The sequence below is a fragment of the Vicia villosa genome, unplaced genomic scaffold (assembly GCF_029867415.1).
Source record: "Vicia villosa cultivar HV-30 ecotype Madison, WI unplaced genomic scaffold, Vvil1.0 ctg.000625F_1_1, whole genome shotgun sequence".
NCBI classification, from domain to species: domain Eukaryota; kingdom Viridiplantae; phylum Streptophyta; class Magnoliopsida; order Fabales; family Fabaceae; genus Vicia; species Vicia villosa.
In genome coordinates, this window is record NW_026705281.1 from 789,085 (window position 1) to 811,322 (window position 22,238).

Here is a 22,238-nt window from a genome sequence, read left to right on the forward strand (position 1 = left end):
ACGGATATTTCTTTATCTTTTCTCCTTTCCCACTCAACCCAGAGTTGATGGATATTTCTTTTCTCCTTTCCCACTCAACCCAGAGTTGACGGTTATTACTTTTTTTCAATTGATCATCCTTTCCCACTCAACCCAGAGTTGACGGTCATCGTTTATTCAACCCAGAGTTGATTCTTTCCTTTTCCACTCAACCCAGAGTTGACGGTTATCTTTTCTTTTACTCAACCCAGAGTTGATCCTTCTCTTTTTCCATTCAACCCAGAGTTGATATTTACCTCGTATCCCACCTAGAGTTGACTTCCCTTTATTCTTCGAGCTAGAGTCGACCCACCTTTCTTTTTCAACCCAGAGTTGATGTGTATTTCATTCCTAACCCAGAGTTAATTCGATCAATCCAGAATTGATACGATTTTCCTCAGTGGATTTGACATCATTCTTTTCTCCAGTGGATCATATCTCATCAGGCAAATTTTCAGGTTCACTTAGTATTTAATCTTCTTCTACCTCGAATGCTCGAAAGGCTAGCGCCAATCTCACCTTCAGGTTTAAGACGATTAAATAGGGGCAGCTGTTGCACCCCAAAATTTGCCCATCTAATTTTACTGCTAATTGGCTTATGCATCCCATAATCTCCATTAGGTCATCTAACTCGTCATTCATCATTAATCAATAACTTGGTATTGGGATGAAAGATTTTGAATTATTAAGGCTTCATATTGATCTTGAGGTGTACATATCAAATAAAACTTATTCATTTGGCTCTCCTCTGTGCTTCGAACTGGGACTTAGAGAGTTTATGGCTGTTCCTATGGATTAAAGGTTTTCATCATTAGGTAAGGCCTAATTCATGTAAGTCTCGTTGAAGAATGAATTATCTGATTATTAGGACTACAAGACATATTTAAGAGAAAGATTGGAAAATTGAAGGAACTTATGAATCATTTCAAGCTAGAAGATACTTGATAGAATTGTTACTTTTTTATCAAAGTCAATCATGGGAGGATGACTTTTCAAGCACAGTTCTTCCTAAGACTTATGGTTTTCATCATATTTGTTGATACTCATTCAAGGTTCTAAAGAACAAAGGACAATTTGAATTTTGGAAGAAGGAAAATACATGTCCAAACGTCATGTTTGAGAAAGATCGCCTTGCATTACAAATTCAACACATTTCAAAGTTTTATTCCAATTACAAGATAAACTATTACATATTTTGGGTTTCAAATCTATTTCAGTACAAGGCCATTTCCAATATAAACATTTCCAAATATTACACCATCAAGACAAACTACACAAAATGTGCCCTTAGCCTACTGTCTCCAATCCTAAACTCCCATCGATTTTGTGTTGGCCTCTTTGATTCCGTATTACATATCTTTTCTTCAAGTTCCAAGCCACGTGTCTTCCAACTTTCAACCATGCTTCAAGTGTAAGGCTCAAGGCTCTTCTATCCCGCTAAGTCTAAACCTGCACATTGAAAACCAAATCCATTCCACATTAGTTCATACTGCATTCTGCACATTTCAACAAAAAAGGAAATAGAGGTCCAAATGTTCACATCCATACAGTTCAAAAAGAAAACAGTCCCTACACCATTTTCAGTCGAAACAGCCCTGCATAACAAAACAGAATCAGCATATATCCTATCCTACAACCAAAGCCCTTGCCATGAGAAATCAAAAGCCAAAACAAAAGAACCTAGAATTCAAATGGGAAAAGCACATCGGTTCGGCAACAAATAAGCAGTTCAGTACAAAGTCAGAGTATTTATGACACTTCAGCAGGTTTATCAATCCTCAAAAAAAAAAACCTAACAAATAAATGGAGCAAGTTCACTACCATGCAATCCACAAGCTCAACAGTTTCGCAATTTCAATAGAATCCATACACACTCCTAACAGATTTACTAACACTCATAACTGTCATTACCAAACCTAACTAACTTTCCTAACACAATAACTTCTTTAACCTATTCAGTTATAACTTCTAACAGAATACTAACTGATATAACTAACTATAACCATTCAGTTAACAAGAAAAGAGAATGCAGGGAATAGATTTTTACCTCTGAAACAGATTCAATCCTCTCCATCCATTGTTTAACAAACCTACTCAATCAAGGGCTGAGATCTCTTCACTCTATAACTAACTTCTCTTCCCTCCATCAACCTATATATTCAACAGCTCCACCATTTTTCAGTTTCCTCCACCATTTTCACCAATCCTCCACCACTTTTCTGCTTCACTCTTCAACATTCTTCATCTTCTTCTCAACCTTCCCACGATTCTTCATTCATCTTCACTCTCTTCACTCCACCATTTTCAATCATCATCTTCATCCTATCTCTCCTCCTCCATCATCTTCACAACCTTCACACACTCTTCAATTCTCTCACACTCGGCAATCGTCAAAACCTACACCAAGAGCTCCTTCGACATACCCTTTGAATCTTCACATTGAAGTTTCATAGAGGTGGAGCTATACCTCAGCATTTCTGCAATCTTCATCTCACACTCACGAAGAACACAACAACACGCAACACGCAACTGTAACAACACAGTTCGACAGAAAAATCAATCAATAAAGACAACATCGCACAGAAGAAAGGAATACGAGAAGAAGAAGAATCGGCTAAGAGCAAAAGCAACAAAGATCAGAAATTGTTACCTGAAGAAATCTTCTGCCATTTGCGTTTATTTCGCACCTTCAGGAGCTCATAAAAGAATTCTCCTCTGACTTTTCGTTCTTCCACCGTTGGCCTTCAATTCAGGTTCCTTTTGATTGTTTTCTTTACAAATTCGTGTGTATACTTGATTCAAGAGAACCGTGATGTGATTTATGCCTCAAATTGCTTAATATCCGTTCGGACACTCGACCGTTAGAATTTAGGGTTCGTCTTCTCCTTTCTCTGATTCGGACCTGTGAAACTTCCTCTCAAGACTTCGATTACAGATTCGAGCTCAGAGTAGTTTTTAGGCTAGGTATGAGTTTAGAGGTTGGGCAAGAGGGTTTGGTGGCGGCGATGGCGGTGATTATCCGCCGGAGACCACGTCTGAGAGATGATACGAGAGCGAGGGTGAGGAGAGTTCAACGGCCATAAGACAAACCCTAATTTTATTCATTTCTCTTTTATTTTTAATCAATTGATTAATTGTTTTTTTAATTAGGATTAATTGCAGAATTAACATTAGATTAGTTAATAGTCAAACAAAATCTAATTAACCATGGATCATCAACATCTTGGGCCATAGTGAATTTCATATTCTCACCCTCTCTGGCCCAGAGCACCACGTTTTTGGTACTGGAAACAATAACAAAAAAAACTCTTCTGGACCAATCATATGGGCCCTGCGCCTCATTTACTCTTTGCTCCTATAATTTCAATTTACACCCCCCCTGACTCTTTTGTATTCTAATTAGAATTAAGTCTCATTTTCACTTGATTTTTCCTACTAATTTCTAAGTTCTAAAACATTAAAAACCATCAAATCTGTTAGAATTTTAGGCTTTTTTTTTACATAGAAAAATAGTAGTTTTAGGCTATTTGTTTTAGTCTTTTACTTGATTTGTAATTCAATTCCTCTCATTAAAATCAATATAAAAATAATAGTATTTTACTTCATTTTGTACTATATTTTGACTTGTTACTTCATGCTTGTGTGTAACTTTGTACCATTGTATCATTCTTAAATCCTTGCTTATAATTGTGACTCTATTTTCATGTCTCTTTAATTCCTAACTTTAGGTAGAAACCATGACAACATTAGGACTTAGAAGTTCCCTTCATAACATTAAGCTAGTTATTCATTTTAGGCTAGTTTTCTTCTTCTTTTTCTTTTTAACATTAAAACATTAACAAATAGAGATGCGAATCACATTAAGAAAGTGATAGAGAAATGAGTGGGATTCATTCCCTAATCTGTTTCTCAATCACTTAGTGGCATAGAAATGAGTGGGATTCATTCCCTAATCTGTTTCTCGGTCACTACTTAATGGGAGAGAAATGAGTGGGATTCATTCCCTAATCTGTTTCTCGAACATTAACTAATGGGATAGAAATGAGTGGGATTCATTCCCTAATCTGTTTCTCGAACATTACATAATTGAATAGAAGTGAGTGGGATTCATTCCCTAATCTGCTTCTCGATCATTATACATTTTATGTGATTCGAATCGCAAAGTAAATTCCCTTAAAAAACACTCAACCAAAAACATCTAAAACACTTAATAAAGGCTCGGACCTAAACAAAGTAAGGAAGTGGTGCGAAACCTTGTATTGGGTTTTGTTCATCATGGAATTACATCTAAAAGACACAAACCAATTTTCTCTCTTTTTTCTCTTGCCTCCGAGGCATTCTTTCTCTTGCCTTCAGGGCATTCTTTCTCCTAATCGGACACGTTATTTCCGCTCCATTCCCAGCTTAAGACTCCAGAGGTCGAGCAGCGGAGTGCGAATGTAACTGTTCAACTAAAAAATACAAAAACAAACAAAAACTAAAGAGCCGAACTACGGCGCTCTGATTCCTGAAAAGGATACGTAGGCATTAGGTCGCGGGGCCTAAGCGAGCACAACTATTTATAAACCTTATTTTCCCCGTGTTTCTTTTTCTTTCATTTGCATGCATTCTCTTAGTAATTAAGCTTTAGATTTATACACCCTTTAGATAGCAAACAAATATAGGTGGATACCATCGAGTACGATGGGCGTGAGGGGTGCTAGCACCTTCCCCTTGCGTAACCGACTCCCGTACCCTATCTCTGGTCGCAAGACCTTTTCTTATCCTTTCTTCATCTTAGGTTTTCTGATATTCCTTTCCCTCTTTGGGATAAATATATTGGTGGCGACTCTGTTCATCATTTCGCGAGCGTGCGACAGCTGGCGACTCTGCTGGGGATGTGATAGACCTGTGCTGGTCCATTCTTAGCGAGTCGATCCTAGCTTGTGTTTGTTTTCTTTTCTTTGGGTGTTTATTTATTGCTTTATTGCTTCATTACTTTATTGCTTTATTGCTTTATTTCTTTATGCATCGCATTTTATTTTCATATACTATGATTATTATTCTGCTGTCTGTTGGGATGGGATGTTACTGATTTGAGGTAAAAGGCCCAATACCCAGGCCAGAGTGATACTTAGGCTACCTAGGACAGAGTGGATAGTCATGACGCCAACAGAATGTCAGGTTCTGTTGATTGCGATCATGAGACCCACGACCAGTTGAGGTTCAAATGGGATACCATTGTTGGCATGTATTTGCAACAATGATGGTGTCTCAAGAGAACTGTTAACGCTGGAGACCTTTTGACCTACCATATTAGATCCTACCTGTGAGAGGGGTTGGGAAATTCTGTTTTGCAGGAAAACATGCCTTCATCCTACCCCATGGCCATTCATCCTATCTATCATGACCAACATCGAACCTCTGAATCTGGAAGGTTCGACCTTATGTGACTTATGCAAAGGTTATCTATCATGAATCAACGTCGAACCTCTGAATCTAGAGGATTCGACCATCTTTGACTTATACAGAAGTTCTACATCAGTTATCTATCAGAATCAATCAACGTCGAACCTCTGAATCTGGAGGATTCGACCATCTTTGACTTATACAGAAGTTCTACATCAGTTATCTATCAGAATCAACGTCGAACCTCTGAATCTGGAGGATTCGACCATCTTTGACTTATGCACCGCCTAGTTATCAAGAATGCAACGTCGAACCCCTGAATCTAGAGGATTCGACCATATCTTATTGACCATGAGAAGTTATTATCACAAGAGGCCTTGATCCTTGATCCTGATTCCTACTGCATTTGCATCATCATTAACATTTTTGCATTCATGCATATGCATCCATGGTTACCAAGACTCCTACATTCTTCCTCTCCATCAGATCAGACAAGACAATTCCTCCACACCGATATCTGACAATGGCTCACCGACAAAGAATCATGGGGAATTACAAAAAAAAAAATCAAGCTACTATCTAAGGACCCCACGCCTCCTCATGAGGGTACCTTCCATCAAAGGAGCCTAAAGACTTTGTGTTTGTCAGAGAACATTTCATTTGCATCAGAATAAGGCCAAGCTTGCCATTGTATAGATTCCTTCAGTATTTTCAATTGTATTACTTTTGTTGTTATCAAGTACTTCTCATTGTAAGAAACTCATTCTGTTTGAATAAATAAAAATAATGCGATATACATGTTTTTCTCAAATCATTTCATCTTTGTCATTATGTTCATTGATATTCAACTCATTTGTCTTAAGCAATTAAAAAAGGAGAATGATGAAAAATCAAAAACACATGAACTACTAACTGTATGCTTTTGGAACAAAGATCCTGCTGACGATGTACAGGCATTGTTTCAATTCCTAAACACTGGAGTTATAAGGGAGTGAAACCTTCGTCAACCTCTTTGAGCCTAAGGAGTAGTAGTTTCTTTTCAAAAAATACAAAACCCTCAATCTTAACCAGGGGCAGGGTAGTCTTCAGTTAGTGCGACCGAGCGCTCAACTTTCAGGTATTCCATCAGAGGATCAATCAAATTCTATCTCTCGCGACAAAAGAAGAAGAGCACAATCCACAATGGATGTCTCCCATTCACTAAGGAGAAGGCGGTCACAACCTTTTCAATAAAGTCAATCACAAAGCCATACAACTTGTTCCCGAACGAGGCAAAAAAAAAGGAGAATGAAAAAAGTTATGAACCATGATAAAAAAAAAGGAGACAATAGCCCGCTAAGTCAAAAGAAAAAAAAAAGAGAAAAGCTTTGAAGCAAATGACTTAGGCAAAAATTAGGGCATATCCTGCTGGACAACGAACACCAAAATCAAAAGAAACTTTTTGTCCAGGCAAAAGTTAGGGAAAACAAAAAGCAAAGCAAAAGAAAAATCCTCCAAGGGACAAGTTGTTGTTGCCGTCAACAAAAGCACCAAAAGGCGGTTGCCACCTCCATCAAAGCTACAAAGGATCCTCATCCATCACAATCCTTCCTGAAAGGTGAACACTCATGTCAAACTAGCTGAACGTAGGACTGGAGAACATCACGAAGAAGGGGTGGGTTAAGTAGAACTTGAGCCTTTATCCTTGTTTCTCAAACCGTGAACCCGGCCACGTTACAACCCTCAAAAGTCCTAATTGAAGCAGGGTTCGTTCTGAAAGCATACCAACTGTAAAAGCATGTCCAAACTGACTCCTAATGTTGCTTGTCACTTGTGTTAGTTTCAGTACAACATTTTGACAAATAAAAACTTTTCTTTGAGATTAACATGTGCATTGCATTCTCATTATCTTTTTCAAAACAGAATTGTCTCTAAACTTGAAAGTAAATACTTGATACCAAGGAAAGTTCAACATTGAAATTCCATCGAGTAATCTTACAAAGGAAAAGCTTGGTCATCCACTGAGCAAATATCTGAAGCAATCCATTAGGTGGAAAAGTTCCTTTCAATCTGGGGCATCCATTCCTTGATCAACACTGGGGCAGACCATTGCAAATCTCCATGATTCCAGCATTATCAAAGACCTATCTCAAGAGATCCTACAAGCTGGGGCAAACTAGTGACAATTCATTTCTCCATCTTCAATCAAGTGTCAGATATCGAGACAAGTGTCGAGGAGTCAAGCCAAACACCTCACCTTCACAAGTTCTATCCTTCAAGCAACAACCTTTTCGCAAGGGCATCCTCCATCCACTCCTGGTATATTGGATACAATCATTCCATTCATAATCATACATGCATCATGCATATCATTGAATTCTCATTGGCATTTCTCCCTTAATAATCCAATCATCAATAAGTCAGGGGCATCCACCCCACCTTGATTCTCAAGCAGAGTTTCAGAACTCCACCTAATCTATTCCCCGCGCAAAAGCAGAAACCCCAATCAATCAATCAGTACACTGCATATAGAATTCATTGCATTGCATCTTTAGAACTGCATCAAATAAATCAAACATTGCATATGAAGCATAAGCCAAGTTACTCATCAGATGAGGTCCCTACAAAGCATTCAATTGATATTCCACTGGATCACTCAGAGTTACCATTGTGGTGTCATCTCCCAAAGTCAATCATGTTCATTTTTCTTCAACCTAGAGTTGATGTTTTTCTGTTCAACCCAGAGTTGACTTTCCTTTCATCTTTTAACCCCGAGTTAATTATCTCTTTTCCCACTCAACCCGGAGTTGACGGTCATCATTTTTCTTCTCCCTCTCACCCAGAGTTGACGGATATCTTTTATTCAATCCAGAATTGACTTCTCTTCTCCCTCTCACCCAGAGTTGACGGTTATCTTTTGTCTTTCCCACTCAACCCAGAGTTGACGGTCATCTTTTATTCAATCCAGAATTGACTTCTCCTTTTTCCCACTCAACCTAGAGTTGACGGTTATCTCTTGTCTTCTCCCACTCAACCCAGAGTTGACAGTTATCGTTTGTCTTTCCCACTCAACCCAGAGTTGACGGTTCTCTTCTCTTTCCTACTCAACCCAGAGTTGACGGTTATCTTTCTCTTTTCGCACTCAACCCAGAGTTGACGGTCATCTTTTATTCAACCCAGAGTTGATTCTTTCCTTTTCCCACTCAACCCAGAGTTGACGGTTATCTCTTGTCTTTCCCACTCAACCCAGAGTTGACGGTTATCCTTTGCCTTTCCCTCTCAACCCAGAGTTGACGGTTACCTCATGTCTTTTCCCTCTCAACCCAGAGTTGAAGGTTGTCTCTTGTTTCTCTCTCAACCCAGAGTTGAAGGTTGTCTCTTTTTTCCCTCTCACCCAGAGTTGACGGATATTTCTTTATCTTTTCTCCTTTCCCACTCAACCCAGAGTTGATGGATATTTCTTTTCTCCTTTCCCACTCAACCCAGAGTTGACGGTTATCCCTTTTTTTCAATTGATCATCCTTTCCCACTCAACCCAGAGTTGACGGTCATCTTTTATTCAACCCAGAGTTGATTCTTTCCTTTTCCACTCAACCCAGAGTTGACGGTTATCTTTTCTTTTACTCAACCCAGAGTTGATCCTTCTCTTTTTCCATTCAACCCAGAGTTGATATTTACCTCGTATCCCACCTAGAGTTGACTTCCCTTTATTCTTCGAGCTAGAGTCGACCCACCTTTCTTTTTCAACCCAGAGTTAATTCGATCAATCCAGAATTGATACGATTTTCCTCAGTGGATTTGACATCATTCTTTTCTCCAGTGGATCATATCTCATCAGGCAAATTTTCAGGTTCACTTAGTATTTAATCTTCTTCTACCTCGAATGCTCGAAAGGCTAGCGCCAATCTCACCTTCAGGTTTAAGACGATTAAATAGGGGCAGCTGTTGCACCCCAAAATTTGCCCATCTAATTTTACTGCTAATTGGCTTATGCATCCCATAATCTCCATTAGGTCATCTAACTCGTCATTCATCATTAATCAATAACTTGGTATTGGGATGAAAGATTTTGAATTATTAAGGCTTCATATTGATCTTGAGGTGTACATATCAAATAAAACTTATTCATTTGGCTCTCCTCTGTGCTTCGAACTGGGACTTAGAGAGTTTATGGCTGTTCCTATGGATTAAAGGTTTTCATCATTAGGTAAGGCCTAATTCATGTAAGTCTCGTTGAAGAATGAATTATCTGATTATTAGGACTACAAGACATATTTAAGAGAAAGATTGGAAAATTGAAGGAACTTATGAATCATTTCAAGCTAGAAGATACTTGATAGAATTGTTACTTTTTTATCAAAGTCAATCATGGGAGGATGACTTTTCAAGCACAGTTCTTCCTAAGACTTATGGTTTTCATCATATTTGTTGATACTCATTCAAGGTTCTAAAGAACAAAGGACAATTTGAATTTTGGAAGAAGGAAAATACATGTCCAAACGTCATGTTTGAGAAAGATCGCCTTGCATTACAAATTCAACACATTTCAAAGTTTTATTCCAATTACAAGATAAACTATTACATATTTTGGGTTTCAAATCTATTTCAGTACAAGGCCATTTCCAATATAAACATTTCCAAATATTACACCATCAAGACAAACTACACAAAATGTGCCCTTAGCCTACTGTCTCCAATCCTAAACTCCCATCGATTTTGTGTTGGCCTCTTTGATTCCGTATTACATATCTTTTCTTCAAGTTCCAAGCCACGTGTCTTCCAACTTTCAACCATGCTTCAAGTGTAAGGCTCAAGGCTCTTCTATCCCGCTAAGTCTAAACCTGCACATTGAAAACCAAATCCATTCCACATTAGTTCATACTGCATTCTGCACATTTCAACAAAAAAGGAAATAGAGGTCCAAATGTTCACATCCATACAGTTCAAAAAGAAAACAGTCCCTACACCATTTTCAGTCGAAACAGCCCTGCATAACAAAACAGAATCAGCATATATCCTATCCTACAACCAAAGCCCTTGCCATGAGAAATCAAAAGCCAAAACAAAAGAACCTAGAATTCAAATGGGAAAAGCACATCGGTTCGGCAACAAATAAGCAGTTCAGTACAAAGTCAGAGTATTTATGACACTTCAGCAGGTTTATCAATCCTCAAAAAAAAAAACCTAACAAATAAATGGAGCAAGTTCACTACCATGCAATCCACAAGCTCAACAGTTTCGCAATTTCAATAGAATCCATACACACTCCTAACAGATTTACTAACACTCATAACTGTCATTACCAAACCTAACTAACTTTCCTAACACAATAACTTCTTTAACCTATTCAGTTATAACTTCTAACAGAATACTAACTGATATAACTAACTATAACCATTCAGTTAACAAGAAAAGAGAATGCAGGGAATAGATTTTTACCTCTGAAATAGATTCAATCCTCTCCATCCATTGTGTAACAAACCTACTCAATCAAGGGCTGAGATATCTTCACTCTATAACTAACTTCTCTTCCCTCCATCAACCTATATATTCAACAGCTCCACCATTTTTCAGTTTCCTCCACCATTTTCACCAATCCTCCACCACTTCTCTGCTTCACTCTTCAACATTCTTCTTCTTCTTCTCAACCTTCCCACGATTCTTCATTCATCTTCACTCTCTTCACTCCACCATTTTCAATCATCATCTTCATCCTATCTCTCCTCTTCCATCATCTTCACAACCTTCACACACTCTTCAATTCTCTCACACTCGGCAATCGTCAAAACCTACACCAAGAGCTCCTTCGACATACCCTTTGAATCTTCACATTGAAGTTTCATAGAGGTGGAGCTATACCTCAGCATTTCTGCAATCTTCATCTCACACTCACGAAGAACACAACAACACGCAACACGCAACTGTAACAACACAGTTCGACAGAAAAATCAATCAATAAAGACAACATCGCACAGAAGAAAGGAATACGAGAAGAAGAAGAATCGGCTAAGAGCAAAAGCAACAAAGATCAGAAATTGTTACCTGAAGAAATCTTCTGCCATTTGCGTTTATTTCGCACCTTCAGGAGCTCATAAAAGAATTCTCCTCTGACTTTTCGTTCTTCCACCGTTGGCCTTCAATTCAGGTTCCTTTTGATTGTTTTCTTTACAAATTCGTGTGTATACTTGATTCAAGAGAACCGTGATGTGATTTATGCCTCAAATTGCTTAATATCCGTTCGGACACTCGACCGTTAGAATTTAGGGTTCGTCTTCTCCTTTCTCTGATTCGGACATGTGAAACTTCCTCTCAAGACTTCGATTATAGATTCGAGCTCAGAGTAGTTTTTAGGCTAGGTATGAGTTTAGAGGTTGGGCAAGAGGGTTTGGTGGCGGCGATGGCGGTGATTATCCGCCGGAGACCACGTCTGAGAGATGATACGAGAGCGAGGGTGAGGAGAGTTCAACGGCCATAAGACAAACCCTAATTTTATTCATTTCTCTTTTATTTTTAATCAATTGATTAATTGTTTTTTTAATTAGGATTAATTGCAGAATTAACATTAGATTAGTTAATAGTCAAACAAAATCTAATTAACCATGGATCATCAACATCTTGGGCCATAGTGAATTTCATATTCTCACCCTCTCTGGCCCAGAGCACCACGTTTTTGGTACTGGAAACAATAACAAAAAAACCTCTTCTGGACCAATCATATGGGCCCTGCGCCTCATTTACTCTTTGCTCCTATAATTTCAATTTACACCCCCCCTGACTCTTTTGTATTCTAATTAGAATTAAGTCTCATTTTCACTTGATTTTTCCTACTAATTTCTAAGTTCTAAAACATTAAAAACCATCAAATCTGTTAGAATTTTAGGCTTTTTTTTTACATAGAAAAATAGTAGTTTTAGGCTATTTGTTTTAGTCTTTTACTTGATTTGTAATTCAATTCCTCTCATTAAAATCAATATAAAAATAATAGTATTTTACTTCATTTTGTACTATATTTTGACTTGTTACTTCATGCTTGTGTGTAACTTTGTACCATTGTATCATTCTTAAATCCTTGCTTATAATTGTGACTCTATTTTCATGTCTCTTTAATTCCTAACTTTAGGTAGAAACCATGACAACATTAGGACTTAGAAGTTCCCTTCATAACATTAAGCTAGTTATTCATTTTAGGCTAGTTTTCTTCTTCTTTTTCTTTTTAACATTAAAACATTAACAAATAGAGATGCGAATCACATTAAGAAAGTGATAGAGAAATGAGTGGGATTCATTCCCTAATCTGTTTCTCAATCACTTAGTGGCATAGAAATGAGTGGGATTCATTCCCTAATCTGTTTCTCGGTCACTACTTAATGGGAGAGAAATGAGTGGGATTCATTCCCTAATCTGTTTCTCGAACATTAACTAATGGGATAGAAATGAGTGGGATTCATTCCCTAATCTGTTTCTCGAACATTACATAATTGAATAGAAGTGAGTGGGATTCATTCCCTAATCTGCTTCTCGATCATTATACATTTTGTGTGATTCGAATCGCAAAGTAAATTCCCTTAAAAAACACTCAACCAAAAACATCTAAAACACTTAATAAAGGCTCGGACCTAAACAAAGTAAGGAAGTGGTGCGAAACCTTGTATTGGGTTTTGTTCATCATGGAATTACATCTAAAAGACACAAACCAATTTTCTCTCTTTTTTCTCTTGCCTCCGAGGCATTCTTTCTCTTGCCTTCAGGGCATTCTTTCTCCTAATCGGACACGTTATTTCCGCTCCATTCCCAGCTTAAGACTCCAGAGGTCGAGCAGCGGAGTGCGAATGTAACTGTTCAACTAAAAAATACAAAAACAAACAAAAACTAAAGAGCCGAACTACGGCGCTCTGATTCCTGAAAAGGATACGTAGGCATTAGGTCGCGGGGCCTAAGCGAGCACAACTATTTATAAACCTTATTTTCCCCGTGTTTCTTTTTCTTTCATTTGCATGCATTCTCTTAGTAATTAAGCTTTAGATTTATACACCCTTTAGATAGCAAACAAATATAGGTGGATACCATCGAGTACGATGGGCGTGAGGGGTGCTAGCACCTTCCCCTTGCGTAACCGACTCCCGTACCCTATCTCTGGTCGCAAGACCTTTTCTTATCCTTTCTTCATCTTAGGTTTTCTGATATTCCTTTCCCTCTTTGGGATAAATATATTGGTGGCGACTCTGTTCATCATTTCGCGAGCGTGCGACACACCGCTCAGGGAGATATCGAACCATGATGCCGGTCCCGCATGCCAACCAGCCTGAATATAGAGCAATGCCGTCAAAGGGGACAATTTGAGCGTAGTCGACGAACGGCCTCTAGGTGACGTCGTCGTGCATCGTGCGGTCCAAGTACAGACGGTATGGTCCCACCGCATCGTTCCCCCTCTGGAGAGCGTATCTGGCGGCCCTGGGCATGGCGTCCACGTATGCAGGATCGATGTGAAAGCCGTGGATGCGGGAGAAGTAGGAGATGATCCAGCTCTGAAACAAAAACAAGATAATGTATTAAAATTAAATATAAAACATATATAAATAAATAAATATGATAATGTATTAAAATAAAACGTACCGTAAGCAGTGTGCAGGATCCGACCAACTGCCTCGTCCTCTAGTTGGAGGCCTCATTCAGCTTCTGGTAGAGATATGCCAGAGTAGCTGACCCCCAGTTCCACTGGTGAACGGTATCCAGGTCCATGAAATAGCGGAGGTAGGCCACGTCGACGTACCTGGCACTCTTGTCCACAAAGCATGCAGCGCCTACCACATGCATGTACCAGCACCGGAGAGCCCGGCCTCGGCCGCCGCGTCCAGGTGGAACTCAAAATAGATGCTCAGTGTAGTGAACCGGACATGAGGCCCACAAGTCGTGACACACTCAAAGTGAGCAACCTCGTGCGGCAGGCCCAAATAGTGCATCATCCACTCAATGGCCTCGACCCTCTGGATCCTGGAGTGGTCCAACAGCGGCCCCCTAATAGGCAGGTGGAGAAGACACTGGACGTCATGCAAGGTGATCGTCAACTCCCCCACCGGCAAGTGGAAAGAAGACGTCTCCTTGTGCCAGCGCTCCACAAATGCCCCCTGCATGCCGGTGCTGATGGTGGTGTACCCGGTCATGCAGAGCCCGCTAAGCCCTGAACCTCGCACATGGTCGTTAAACCACTGAGCTGCTGGTTTAAACAGACCGAAAATCTTCCTGGAGTGGTTCACCATTTTCAATGGCTCTCTCTCCTGTTACAAAAAAAAACAAATAAGCGAGAAATAAACGGTAAAATTATAAAAAATGGTGACAAATAAACGGCTAAGTTAAAAAAAATACCTCTCCCTCCCAGATCCGCCGAGCGACGTGATCCTGGTAGTGAATCAGCAGGGAAGTGTCAAAAGGCCCTCCCGGATAGCTATCCACCTCCTGCTCCTCCTGCTCCTCCTCCTCCCCGACTGGAGGGTCAACATCCGGTATGACCTCCTCCTCCTCCTCATCCTCATCCTCCTCCTCTCGCTGGCGGGAAGAAGATACCCGAGCCAGCCTACTCCTAGAGCTTGAAGCAGATGAACTCTCCACCAAGTCCTGTGGAACGTGCACACGGCGTCCCCGGCCCCGCCCGCGTGTCGACGCCAGCTGCGCCGCCGCCCGCTCGCGTCTAACCGTCGCAGTCTGGGACTCCCTGCCCTGTCTGATGCGTGCTGGATGGTTGCCTGACATGTTCCTGTAAACAATCGAAATCGATTAATATGCGAGACAAATGAAAAAACAAAAAAAATGCACTTCTGATACAGTTCGGAAGTTCATTTCCGAAACTGGGATGGAGGTGTTTTCGGAAATGAACTTCCGAAACACCCCTGCGCAGAGCTTTTCTTTAACCTACAATGGCAGACCCCAAAATCAAACTTTAAACCTATGTCTACACATTCTAAACATCCTAAATACCAGTACCAACCTAACCTAATACATATTTTCCTATTTGTAAACACCCTAATATCAATTTTAAGCATAGATCTAAAACTCATAATGCTTACCGATTGAAGAGGTTGGAGTGCTTTTTAATGTAGTATAGGAAGCTTGTTGGAGCCTTTGATGTTGCCTTGGAAGTCTTTTAACAAAATTTCGCCTTTGGTGTTGTTTGATGTTGGATTAGGGTAAATGAATGGGGGAGGGGGAGTGTTCTGCTTAATCTGCAGAACGCGCATTGTTTCGGAAGTTCATTTCCGAAATGCTGTTTTCGGAAATGAACGTCCGAAATAAGACAATTTTTTAAAAAAAAAGGCGCTTTCGGAGATGAACTTCCGAAAACACCTTTTTCATGCAGTTCGGAAGTTTATTTCCGAAGTCAGGGGTAGTTTGGATTTTTCACCAGAGGTTAACTAGAAGGTTGGGAGGTTGGCAAAGAAATTTTCACATAAAAATGATGTTTCATGCACCTTACTAACAAAACGAGGGAATTGACAAGAATAATTTTAGTACAGTTTGTTTAAGAAATAATGTAAACTAACAATATAATAAGTCATGATTAGTCAACTCACATAACGTCTAATAATGTTCTTATTCATATAACTTGAAATACAACTGCACCATTAATTTCTTTCTCTATCATACACTTGTGTACATCCACTAGGCAATAGCATTGCAAACAAAGGATTGAAATGAAGGTTTCAAGAATATATAGTCCTTGCTTGGAAAACTTTCGTATCACTTATTTTACATATTTACTTATAACAACATGTACTAAAAACGAGTAGCATCATCTGCAGGAGGATATTTTGGGTAGTGAGGGGGCTTCTCGAATGGAGGCTTATAAACCGGTGGCTCTTCAAATGGTGGCTTGTAAATTGGTGGGTGTTCATATGGTGGTTTGTAAATCGGTGGGTGTTCATATGGAGGTTTGTAAATTGGTGGGTGTTCGAATGGAGGCTCCTCAAAAGGTGGTTTATAAATTGGTGGGTGTTCATATGGAGGTTTGTAAATTGGTGGGTGTTCGAATGGAGGCTTATAAACAGGGGGATTCTCAGTCGGTGGTTTATAAATAGGGGGTTTTTCAACTGGAGGCTTGTAAATCGGGGGATTCTCAACAGGGGGCTTGTACACGGGTGGTTTCTCGATTGGTGGTTTATAAACTGGAGGTTTTCCAACTGGTGGCTTGTACACTGGTGGTTTTTCTACAGGTGGCTTGTAAGTAGGAGGCTTTTCGACTGGTGGCTTGTAGACGGATGGTTTCTCTACCGGTGGTTTGTAAACTGGAGGATTTTCAACCGGTGGTTTATACACTGGTGGTTTTTCCACAGGTGGCTTGTAAGTAGGAGGCTCCTGAAATGGTGGTTTGTAAATTGGTGGGTGTTCATATGGAGGTTTGTAAATTGATGGGTGTTCGAACGGAGGCTCCTGAAATGGTGGTTTATAAATTGGTGGGTGTTCATATGGAGGTTTGTAAATTGGTGGGTGTTCATATGGAGGTTTGTAAATTGGTGGGTGTTCGAATGGAGGCTTATAAACAGGGGGATTCTCAATCGGTGGTTTATAAATAGGGGGCTTTTCAACTGGAGGCTTGTACACCGGAGGCTTGTAAATCGGGGGATTCTCAACTGGGGGCTTGTACACAGGTGGTTTCTCGATTGGTGGTTTGTAAACTGGAGGTTTTTCAACTGGTGGCTTGTAGACTGGTGGTTTTTCTACAGGTGGCTTGTAAGTAGGAGGCTTTTCGACTGGTGGCTTATAGACGGGTGGTTTCTCTACCGGTGGTTTGTAAACTGGAGGATTTTCAACTGGTGGTTTGTACACTGGTGGTCTTTCCACAGGCGGCTTGTAAGTAGGAGGCTCATGAAATGGTGGTTTGTAAATTGGTGGGTGTTCATATGGAGGTTTGTAAATTGGTGGGTGTTCGAACGGAGGCTTCTCAAAAGGTGGTTTATAAATTGGTGGATGTTCATATGGAGGTTTGTAAATTGGTGGGTGTTCGAATGGAGGCTTATAAACAGGGGGATTCTCAATCGGTGGTTTATAAATAGGGGGCTTTTCAACTGGAGGCTTGTACACTGGAGGCTTGTAAACCGGGGGATTCTCAACTGGGGGCTTGTACACAGGTGGTTTCTCGATTGGTGGTTTGTAAACTGGAGGTTTTTCAACTGGTGGCTTATACACTGGTGGTTTTTCTACCGGTGGCTTGTAAGTAGGAGGCTTTTCGACTGGTGGCTTGTAGACGGGTGGTTTCTCTACCGGTGGTTTGTAAACTGGAGGATTTTCAACTGGTGGCTTGTAAATAGGAGGCTCCTCAAATGGTGGTTTGTAAATTGGTGGGTGTTCGAACGGAGGCTCTTCAAAAGGTGGTTTATAAATTGGTGGATGTTCATATGGAGGTTTGTAAACCGGTGGATTATACTCGGGAGGTTTATAGTAGTTGGCAAGACCATGAGGAATGCTAAAAAGAGCAAAAATGAGCAACACTAAGAAGCTTAAAGAAGCCATATTGTTACTTACTTCTGAGCTTGGTGAATATAACACAAGACTGATTATCTGCTTTTATACTAGTCATGGTCTTGATGAATCCATACAGCTGCATGCCATAATCATGAATTGGGAATGACTAAGCACTTTCTTGTACCAAAAGTCAATATAGTAGTTGAAGATTTTCAACATTGTAACCGCTTATTTTGTTTTCATAGAGAAGTGCTGTTTGAAATTATGTGTAAATTAGAAAGAACATGTTGCATCAACTTAACATTTTAAAACACACCGACAGAATCAATAATATTATATGCCAAAAATGAAAAATATGATCTTCTTTTGACGTGTAAGTTGCTACAAATGATATAACTACTACAAAAGATACTATCTTACAAAATTTTATGGATTTCAAAAAAAGGATAAATATATAACAAATTAATCATTATTAGAATTATTAGAGTAGTACCATACAAGATGAAAAAGTGGGTAACAGCTTGACCTTTTTTTAATGTTATGTCAAATCCATGTTGAAATTTTAGACTTAACCAAAATTTTGATAGAAATTATATCAGAATGCCAACAAATGATTAGAATTAAGATTTAGGTCTAATTGTGTATTTTTAATGACGAAGCAAACTTGATATATGGGCTCCGTTTGGTAAAAACAACGGTCGACTGATAAGTTAACTGATAGTTTATAGCTTATGACTAATGACTGATAGCTTATAGTTTATAGCTGATGGTTGATGATTTATAACTGATAAACTAATTAAAGTGTTTGATAAAACTAGTCATTAAACTAGCCGCTATCAGTCATTACTTTTTTCAGTTTACTTCCGTTAAGTATTGTACTGACAATGTTGGAATTTAGTTTCACCAATTTGTGTTTACAAATTTCATTATTGATACTTTATTGTTTCTCTCACTTTACTTTTTTCTTATTAGAAAGATTCTAAAGTCTCACATTGGTTGGAGATAGAGCATTGAAAGAGTATATATAGAGAGACACTCCTCACCTTACCAACCAGTTTTGTAAGGATGAATTAGGTCAAACTCTAATATGGTATCAGAGCCTATCGATCGTACCATGGGCCGCCCACCATTAATATCCACACACCAAGCCCAAAAAGAGTGCTGGGCGTGAGGGGGTGTATTAGAAAGATTCTAAAGTCCCACATTAGTTGAAGATAGAGCATTAAAAAAATATATATAGAGAGGGACACTCCTCACCTTACCAACCAATTTTGTAATGATGAGTTAGGTCAAACTCTAATATTCCTAATTTTTATATACCCTTTAACTCACTTCTTTGTTTAGTGAAAATTTTGACTAGAATATGCATTAGTTGAAACTCAAGATTTATATAAAGGATTCAATGACTATTAACAATTTTTTGGTAGCAAATGGGAATTCTTAACATATCGACTTCCTGCCGGCACATCTAAGTTTACTTAACTCTTTGTGCTGTCTCAATCTTCGTGTTAAAATTAGTAATTATTGTGCTATTTCTACTTGGTTGAGTTTTTAAGTCTGTAATCAAATTCTTAATTAGGATCTTTTACAATAGTCATTAAAATAGACTAGTTTTCTATTAGTTTTTCAATTAAAGTCTATATAATTGTATTGATAAAAGTAGTAATAATCATATCAATAAAATTATTTTTAACAAATTGGCATCAGATCTACGGATCCGATAGCTGCGAAAAATAACATTTTCGCCACTTACAGCAATGTCAAAGTTCTTCTATTTAAAGGAGAGAACAATGATTTCTGGTCCGTCAAAATAGAGACTCTATTCATATCTTTGGATGTTCTAGAGTATGTCAAAAATGGGTATGAAGAACCGGCGCTTGTAGGAAGCTGAAGGATTAGAAGCTTCAAAAGCTGTCGAATTGAGCCAACAACCTGAAGAACTAAAGAAGAAGAAAATTGCAAATGCTGGAGTCCTCAAGATGATTCAGAGAGGAGTCTCTCATTCAATTTTCCAAGGATTATGAGAGCTAAAACATCGAAGGAAGCCTGTAGTATCCTACAACAAGAGTTTGAAGGAGACTCAAAGATGCGAACGGTAAAGCTTCAATCTCTTAAGAGAGATTATGAAAATGAAAGGATGAAGAAGAACGAGAGCCTGAACAAATACTTCAACAGACTCTCCGAGTTGATGAATCAGTTGAAGTCACATGGCGATACAATAGAAGATCGCAGAATTGTTGAGAAAATTCTGATCACTTTGACAGCAAGATTTAATCCAATAGTGGATATGATAGAAGAAACCAAGGATCTATCAACCATGATTGTTCTAGGATTGATGGGATCTTTGAGGTCTTACGAACAAAGGCTGCTACGTCACTCTCAAAAATCCGTCGAGAGTGCTTTTTAGTCCAAACTCAACATTCACCCCAATAACGGTAAAAATAAATAGAATAGTGGTGAGTCTTCCAGAGGTGGCAGGTCTGGAAAAGGTAGAGGTCGAAACTCATGTGGCAGATCTGGAAGAGGAGCAAACGGCAGAAGATGGAATGATGCATCAAACAAATGGTGCAAAATTTATAACAGCAGCACTCATGACGAGAAGGACTGCTAGAACAATTGGTGTGATCTTCATGAAGTAGCACAAGTAGAACATCATATCACACATCAAAATCAACATAGAAAATAACAACAACAGAAGTTGCCCATAAGTGAGGTGATTGCTACACATCAAGAGATCAACTCCATACACGGGACATCTTGCACATAAAATATTATCCTAATCATTATTCCCCATTTTGGCCATAATTTGGCAAGGGTATTGAAAGATCCAAAAACAAAACATCAAGAATGACAGTCATGCATGAACACACAGTTAGTAGTTAAGTAAGATTCAATAGCAGAAACTACTAACACCAAGATCAGCACACAGAGTTGAGGGCCATATGTTAGGCCATATGCTTTAGCATGTGTGCACTCACAAAATCAAAACTGACAGTACTAAACACAATAGTTAGTATCATTCACACTAAAGTCAGCAGCATCATATACCAACACCATAAATTTATAAGAGTTAGTAGAGGTAGGAACAATAGGTTGAGGTGAAACAACTCCAACATTTCTTCCTCAAAATCCAGATCAGATTTATCAAGTGTTACACACATGTTGGATACAATGTGTGAGACATCATTCCAAAGATTACACTTGTAGATGATTTTCAACAACCCATTAGGAATACCATTATCCTTAACCTCAATCTCTTACATCAACCTAGGATAACAAGCTCTAGTATTCAACAATGTCTTCAACAACTTATCATCATCATAAAGCTCTATAAAGTCATTATAAACCAATGATTCAAAAATTCTTATGTATCCTTATTTACAGTTTCCGCTTCTTTCTTAGTTCCCTTTTCTTTGATCATATTCTTATTAATACAGGTAACCTCGCTTTTGCTCAATCAATTAAAAGTGGAAGTTGAAATCTTCTTACATTTTCCTTTATCATACACCTTTCTAAACTCAGTGATTTTCTATTTAGAGTTATGACCATCATTAGTAACAGTCTTTATTAGCCCAGTAGCTTTCATGATTTCTTTGAAATCAAGTGTTTCTTCACCTAGCTCCCTTTCAGCTTCAGTTCTTCTTTGAAGAACATAATTTTACTTTTGAAATACTTGTTTCATAATTGAATGACTTTTACCTACGGTCACATGCCGTAACCAAAAAGATAACTTTTCTAAGAGAAATAGTGACAGACAAATAGAACTCTATGTAAAGATATATGTTTGTTGGCAAAACATTAACCGACACGAAAAAATCCGTTAGTCACGGATTTTAATAGTCACTATGAGTCAATTTTCTTGTAGTGCAAAATACCTAGATTCTATAATAAGGGCCTAGTTGTCTTTGTACAAAGATAACCTTAGTGTGTATGTAATTTAAATTTATCATCCGTCAGAGTTATGTTTAGACAACAATATTCTATTATACTTATTTTTCTTGTTCAGTAACCTAACTGTCAAAAATTCGTGTTGATGGCTGCAACCAATATTGATATAGACAAACGATAACATCCTTCACTTGATCAAATAACACAACACCTTAAACAACCACAGTTGCCAAAGATGTGTAATGAATGAACTGAATTATAACTATACCATTTGTTAGAGTGGTCTCCTTCCTTCTGTACCGACTAATCTACCCGAGAGCATTACTGCCCCACGTAGCCTCCGAAAGTTGGTCCTAGGCACCTTCGAACTCAGGACCTCAAGGGAAGCAAACCTTTGAGACCCAAGCATCCTCCCACTAGGCCAACCCTCTCGGGTTAAAATATTTTTTAATTAGTTTTATTATTATTCATTTTCTCATTATTTTACTATTTTATATATATATATATATATA

General features: G+C 38.7%; 1 protein-coding gene across 1 annotated transcript; it reads right to left on the reverse strand.

The window, feature by feature from the left end:
* Positions 1-15,956: 15,956 nt before the first annotated feature.
* On the reverse strand, positions 15,957-17,919 carry LOC131629971 (repetitive proline-rich cell wall protein 2-like). The gene has a single exon (XM_058900772.1). It carries the CDS (start codon positions 17,884-17,886, stop codon positions 16,153-16,155), a length of 1,734 nt encoding a protein of 577 aa, XP_058756755.1. The 5' UTR covers positions 17,887-17,919; the 3' UTR covers positions 15,957-16,152.
* Between the last annotated feature and the right edge of the window lie 4,319 nt (positions 17,920-22,238).